Source organism: Brassica napus, unplaced genomic scaffold (assembly GCF_020379485.1).
Source record: "Brassica napus cultivar Da-Ae unplaced genomic scaffold, Da-Ae ScsIHWf_2293;HRSCAF=2955, whole genome shotgun sequence".
NCBI lineage: Eukaryota > Viridiplantae > Streptophyta > Magnoliopsida > Brassicales > Brassicaceae > Brassica > Brassica napus.
In genome coordinates this window covers 1-7681 of record NW_026015680.1, presented here as the reverse complement: position 1 = coordinate 7681, position 7681 = coordinate 1, and the positions used below count along the sequence as shown (strand labels likewise).

Genomic DNA, 7681 nt, shown 5'->3' with positions numbered 1-7681 from the left:
TACACAATGTAAAATTTCAACCATGTAAAATTAAAATTGCCTCGAATGTTCACAATACGAACATGCAGAGGGACTCACATGGGCACATTTTCCTGTCCCTTACACCACAAGACAAACAGAAGTGGGGTTGTCCTCTTGCTTAACCAGTTAACCAATGTGTTAAACTACCTTAATTATTTGAACCATTTGGTTATATACTTTGACAACGAAGGTCCATTACTTATTATTATTCTTCTTCTTATTAACAAAAAATAAAGTATGCACACTTACTGTTAAGTTAGAACAGCCGCTACTATTCTATTAAAAATCCAGTCGGTTTAAGTTTTTTTTTTTTTTTTTTTTGAAAAAAAGGCTTTCTCCAGTTGGTTAAGTTCATGTTTTACAATCTCAAATGTTATCTTCGCTTATTTTTTACGTACCTCACATGCTTCTTCTTTTATTATATCGAAGAGTGCTGTTGATATACTCAACTTGACTAAGAAAACATTAAGTATAGTAAAATCTATTTACTTTAATATACCATTATTAAAAAAGCTTAAACTTACATGTTATTAGATTTGACTAAGGTTGTTTATATATATATCTCTATATCTATCAATAAATGTTTCAATTATAGTAATATTTATATTTATCTATACCTCTTCTAATGTATCTTTAAATATAAAATTGAGCAAAAATTTTAAAATGAGAATTTGATTGAATACAATTTGAAATCATCACCATAATGTATCTATAAAGATAAAGAACCCGACTTTAATATCTAGTGATAATGAAAAAACTAATAAACAGATATTGACTATAAATATAAGTAAATAACACAAAGACTTTTTGAAGATAACAAAAGAAAACTCTGTAAGAAATGGAGAACAATCTAACTTTATCCAATGTGGCATAAGCCTAACTAGCAAATCCTTCTTGTATTTCGGGTAATTTACACTCGTGTTTACGAACCAAAGTCACACCATACACAAGTACAGCAATATTCTTTGTTTTTCTTGTGGGGTAAAATACACAACCAACTTATTTATTTATTTATTTTATTTTATATATTAACTCGTTATGTATATTATATATTATATTTATTACAGAGAAATGGGTTCCGACCAGCAAAATCTCTCTCTTTCTCTTTATAAAATCATCAGATCGTTCCTTCACTTGGTTTTCAGGTCTCAAAAACTCTCTCAAACCCTCTAAGTCCTCCCTTAAAATAATAATTGTAACATTTTTCTTCTAGCCCCTTCTTGGATCCAGGGATAAGAATCCACACAAATCTAGATCAGTAAGAGTTCCTATAAAAAGACGAAAATGCCCCCATCGGCGACGGCGGATACAAGCAAGACGGTGAAGCTGGAGAGGTACAACAGCTACCTCCGCAAGATCCACAGCACCAAAGTCCTCAATGCTTCTTCCAAAGTCCTCTTCCGAGCAACACTGCTCGTCGCTCTCTTCCTCCTCCTCCTCTTCGCATTCAACTACCACCCACTCTCCGACAGCCGCGCCGCCGCATCGCACCACCTCCACCGACGCAGCTTCTTATCCACCGGAATCTTCTCCTCCTCCTCCTCCTCTTCCGCTTGGGAGAAGCGCGTGAGGCAATCCTCGACAGCAAAACGACACAGCACGGTCTCTCCGTCCTAGTCACCGGAGCAGCCGGGTTCGTCGGGTCCCACTGCTCCATCGCCCTAAGAAAACGCGGCGACGGAGTCTTAGGGTTCGACAACTTCAACGACTACTACGACACGTCACTCAAAAGAGCAAGACAAAACCTCTTAGAGAAGCAACAAGTGTTCATCGTCGAAGGCGACCTCAACGACGGGCCCCTCTTGCGCAAGCTCTTCGACATCGTCCCTTTCACTCACGTCCTCCACTTAGCGGCTCAAGCCGGAGTTCGCTACGCCATGAAGAACCCTCAGTCCTACATTAGCTCGAACATCGCCGGTCTCGTGAACCTCCTCGAAGTAGCCAAAGCGGCTAACCCTCAGCCCGCGATCGTATGGCCTCGTCGAGCTCCGTGTACGGGCTCAACACCGAGAACCCCTTCTCCGAAGAGCACAGGACGGACCAGCCGGCGAGTCTTTACGCGGCCACGAAGAAAGCAGGGGAGGAGATTGCGCATACTTACAATCACATCTACGGTCTTTCGTTAACCGGACTCCGGTTCTTTACGGTTTACGGTCCTTGGGGAAGACCGGACATGGCTTACTTCTTCTTCACTAAAGCCATACTCCACGGGAAGTCGATAGATATTTATAGAACTCAGGACAATCAAGAAGTGGCGCGTGACTTCACCTACATCGACGATATCGTTAAAGGATGCGTCGGTGCGTTGGACACGGCGGAGAAAAGCACCGGAAGCGGCAGAAAGAAGCGAGGGCCGGCTCAGTTGCGTGTTTACAACCTCGGGAACACTTCTCCGGTTCCTGTCGGGAGATTGGTTTCGATATTGGAAGGTTTGTTGGGCACGAAAGCGAAGAAGCATCTGATCAAAATGCCTAGAAACGGTGACGTGCCGTACACGCATGCGAATGTGAGCTTAGCGTATAGAGACTTTGGGTATAAACCAACGACGGATCTTGCGACGGGGTTGAGGAAGTTCGTCAAGTGGTACGTTGGTTATTACGGGATACAGCCGAGGGTAAAAAAGGAAAACTCTCACGCCGATGATTCCGCTTAATAATCTCTCTCTCTCTGCTTCATTATCATCAACATGCTTGATTTTTCGTTTTACAAAAAAAAGATATTTACAGGGACAGATTTCTTTCTTTTTTTTTCTTTTTTTTTATTTTAAAATGCCAAAACTCATTAATGTGTGGGAATTTAATTGCCACAGGCTGTATGTTATAATAGACAGATATGTGGAAGGAGAAATGAAAAAAAGAGAAAGAAAAAGGGGTATAGTTGGATATATAATTAAGTGGGGTTTGTTATGTAATAAATGATGGGTTAATGATCTTGCTGGAAAGTGTTTATTAGAGAGCAGATCTTACCTGTTGGATCTATACTATACTAAAAGCAAGATATAGAGAGCAAAGAAGCTGTCCACATCACTAAAAATATTCCTCCAATCAGAACATTTCATTTGGACATGTCAGATGGGCTTCAGTCTATTGAGATACGTTTGGGCCTCAGGTGCATATGTTTTTTCGCTGGACTTTGTTTAGTAAAATCCACAAATAACAATCGTTCTTCCTGCCAAATTATATTATTCTGGTCATCTGCGGCCCAATTAAGTAAAAAAAACCCTATCGATTCTCTTTTTTTTGACTCCATCTTCTCTGTTTCTTCTTCATTCAATCTCTGTTACTGAACCTCAACTGTTATCCATGTTCTTCAATACCCTCTTAAGGAATTCCTTCCACCTCTTCTCGAAAAAACGAAAAAGAAAATCCCTTTCCTCCACCTTATGGCCAGATGGTGAGTCAAAGGTCTTAATCGCCGAGAGAGACGGTTTAGTCGGCGAGCTAATGAAATCAATTAGAAGAGACTCCGATTCGAGCTTAATCAAAGCGACGCTATTCTGCTTGATCGCAATCAGCTCACCGAGGCGCGTGAAACTCAATCTAATCCGAGAGAAGCTCATCAAGGGTCTTACGAAGCTGTTAACGGATCCAACGACGGCGAGCGTTTCGATGACGGAGAAATCTTTGAAGCTTCTCGAGGGTTTAGCATCCACAAAGGAAGGCAGATCGGAAATCTGCGGAGGAGACGGCGAGTGTTTGAAGACGGTGGTTAAGAAGCTGATGAAAGTATCGACGGCGGCGACGGAGCACGCCGTGACGGTGCTTTGGAGCGTCTCTTATCTTTCACGGATCCAACGAGCGAGTGTTTCGGTGACGGAGAAATCTTTGAAGCTTCTCAAGAGTTTAGCATCCACAAAGGAAGGCAGATCGGAAATCTGCGGAGGAGACGGCGAGTGTTTGAAGACGGTGGTTAAGAAGCTGATGAAAGTATCGACAGCGCCGTGACGGTGCTTTGGAGCGTCTCTTATATTTTCAAAGAAGAGAAGGCGCTTGAAGCGGTTACGAGTACTAACGGCGTTACGAAGATCCTGTTACTATATATGAGTACTAGAACTATAAATTTTTTCTACTTGATGCTTTTTACCGTTTTGAGTTCTTGGTTTTAAGATTCATAAAATAACCGAAAGGTATATGTTTTTTTGGTTCCCTTCTCTCTCTTTTGTTGTTGAGAATTCATGAATTACATATATTTCTGATGAGGACACAATGTTTCGTTTGGATTTTTTTTTCACCCAGGTTTTGTGCAGAAGGATGTTTTAACCATCTAGGCGTTTTGCATGTTCAAGGTATAAGTTTCAGTTATGTGTAAAAAATTGTAATTTTCTTTTCAGCTGAATGATTGCATAGATAATTGTAATACTGTTCTAAGTTGTTAATGTAGTGATTTCATGCTTTTTTTTGTTCATTTCATGCTCTCTTTACAGGGATGATGATACTTGGAAAGCTTGGCTTAATGTTGATAACTCTATGCTCCAGCTCCACAACTACTATATTCTAATGCTGAAGTCACACATTTATATCATTATGCTTACGAGTTGAGAGCTGCTCTTCACTTTCTCTAAGGTGAAAAAAAAGGATTGATTGTGGAGCACCAAAAGTTTTAATGTCTTTTAGTTTCCCAGAAATAATTAACTATGCAGCCATTAAAAGTAGTAATTTGGACTAATCTTTGGAAACTAAATATAACAATTTATCTAACAGAAAAAAACATTTGAATATTAAAGTTTCGATTTTTGTCTATTAATGTTAGAACCAATACAAAATCACTGGCAAAAAAAACAAGAAAAATCAACTTGATTAAAATATTAATTCCATGAAAAATTTAAAGACAATGGAAATCATGTAAATATTTCAACTAACAGAACAAGATGATGTCTTAAAAATAAAATTAATATCAATATAATGTGTATATAAATCATTATAAGAAGTAACTTGAAGGAGATGAACATTTTTTAGACACTATAAAAAATTATATCATTTAAAAAAAACAATCATAGAACAAAATGGAAAATAACAATAACTAAACAGTGAGTACATAACTGAACATATAAAAAAGGACTAGAAAAACATATAAATAGAAAAAATAACTGAAGACATAAATAACTAACAAACTTAATATAATTAAAACATATTGAAAAAATGTCTGAGAACATATAAATGGAAAATACATATAACACAAGAACCAAACCAAAAATGAATGAACGTTTTTTATCATAGGTCCACATTTGAACAACCAACTATTTAAGATGAAATATATATATATATTCACAAAACTATCGAACATCAAAGAGCGAAAAAAATTATTTTGGTACGAAACGTTAGTCTTAAAATATATAATGATAAAAACCACATTAACTAACTATATATAATATATTATAAATTAATCAACACAATGCATGAAAATTAATACTCGCCATAAGATTTTTAACAATATTTACTTTAACAATTCCATAATAAATATTTGAAGCTTCAAATGATAATTAACAAAAAAAAACTAAAATACATAAACATCATACCACATATAAAGTCAATAAATATTAACGACTGAGAACAAGAAAATAACATCAAACTAATTTATTATACTCATTGTAAATTTCATGAATTATAAATCTATTGTATAGTGTCAAAAATATGTGGTACAAATAAAAAAGTTAAACAAGTCATACTCCGAATTTATTAAAAATAAAACAAAATAATGAAAATTATCTAACATATAAAATTTATAAAATACAAACTTAAACAAACATCTTTCTTAATAAAAAATGATAAATTAATAAACTTAAAAATATAATTATAATTTTATGATTGTAAATTGTTAGTTATGAATTTCAATTACCATCTCAAAATAAAAAACGCAAGTTTAATTTAATTTAATAATATTATAGGAAAAAATCCGGGCGTAGCCCGGAAAACCCTCTAGTTTTTATAATCAAGGAATGAAACATGTGATCTGTTATCAACTGTAATATAAAATATTTATTCTCCTTTTCTTTTTCTTTTTTGCTTTTTCTCTCCTTCACTTCTATAGATTTGATTTTTATTTCTTTACTATTTCATGCCAAAAAGGAGTATAAATGAATTGAACTAACCGGAAGTAACCGGATTTGACTCGACAAAAAAAACTTTATTGTGCAATAACGAATTGCAATAAACCAAAAGAGAAAGGAAGAGGACCATTGGCATTGGACCCATCAATCCATATTCCAGTTTTCGGTGTTGTTATCTTTCTTTTCTTTTTCTTATTGATTCATTTTGTGTTTACCAATTTTAGCCTTTATTTTCTGTATAATAAATCGATACAATATCTTACCATTTTTTATTTAACTCGAAGGAGAGCCTACAACTGGTTGATCGTTTACAACCAACATGCGTAAGGTACCAGTCCACACCTAGTTGCAATAGTAGTCCAAACAGAAAAATTGAAACCACATTCAAAAAATTAAATGGTTTCTTGATTCAGTAGTAGCATTGCATAAGATATAAGCCTAAGATTGTATAAGATCTCAATATAAAGAACTCTCTTTATTAATCTCTTTTAAGGAAACACTCAAAAATCTCAAGTTTCTCATACACAATCTTTAAGACTTTCAAATGTATGCAACACTCTTGCAACTCTTTATATAGAGATTATATTTTCTAAATCATTCGGAAACTAACCATCCTAATCCTAACTCAATTATGATCGGTGTAATTGTAACTTGGATCCCAGTTAACTTTATGTTTATCTCCAACATAAGAAACAAGCCGGGCTCACTTACATACCTCAAGCAGTCATTATATCCCTTGCTGGGCACCTATTCAACATAAAAACCAAGTCAAAAAGTTGACTTGGAATTACATAGGAGGTCCAAACTAGTAATGACCAAGGCACCGTTGGCATAGATCCCCTGAGTTTGCTGTAAATTACCCATGTGGAGTAGCAGTTGCAGATTTTTCCATCCACCTCCCATTCATAATAATCGGGCTATTGAGTTATATAGTCAATGTTGTCAAGTGTATTTTTTATGGATAGTTGATTCTCTGATATATCAGGTGGAAGGCGTCACTGTCCTTCGCTAGATAGAAGAAAAGTGTTGGTGTGGATGCGATTCCTAGTGTTACCGAACCATTTGAAAGGAAACATTGAAGACTACCAAAATATGACCAATGGTCAGTCCAAAACCTACTGCCGACCCCTTAGTTTTATCCATGGAAACATCTCATGCCGCAACAAAAGTTTTATCCATGGAAACATCTCATGCCGCAACTAAAGTAATTGTTCGCTAGCCAAGAATGAGACTTGTTTCCTTTCATGATCCAAAAGTTGTTGAGTCTACCTTGGTGATATCTTCTCAATTTGCATTGTTTTAACCATTCATTCTTGCACATGTTTATCATTTAGGATATCATTTAGATATGTTTAGGTTGCATTGCATTACATATGTCCTTATTAGGTGATGGAGATTTCAAAAGGTGACTTTGGAGCATCTAGAGATGGTTTTTGGAATTTGGAAGCAAAATGGTGATTCTCGAAGAGAGAAGACGCAGAGGTTAAGTGTCCCAGCGCCTCGTGACGTCCCAGCGGGCCTTTTGGCCCATCGAGAAGCAGCTGCAAGCGCTTGAGAAAACGGAGACAAAAGTGTGGCAGCAGCCTTGTGCAGCGGTTGTCCTGGAGCGCGGAG

At 36.4% G+C, this 7681-nt stretch overlaps 1 protein-coding gene and 1 pseudogene across 1 annotated transcript; both read left to right on the top strand.

Annotated features, from left to right (window-relative positions):
- The first annotated feature begins 1250 nt into the window (after positions 1–1250).
- Positions 1251–2979, top strand: LOC125600545 (annotated as a pseudogene).
- Positions 2980–3464: 485 nt separating this feature from the next.
- On the top strand, positions 3465–3965 carry LOC125600544 (U-box domain-containing protein 27-like). Its single transcript, XM_048773222.1, has one exon. It carries the CDS (start codon positions 3465–3467, stop codon positions 3963–3965), a length of 501 nt encoding a protein of 166 aa, XP_048629179.1.
- The last annotated feature ends 3716 nt before the right edge of the window (positions 3966–7681 follow it).

What these genes read in the sequence shown, in the direction of transcription:
- LOC125600544 (XM_048773222.1), top strand. Translation starts at nt 3,465, where the DNA reads ATGAAATCAATTAGAAGAGACTCCGATTCGAGCTTAATCAAAGCGACG.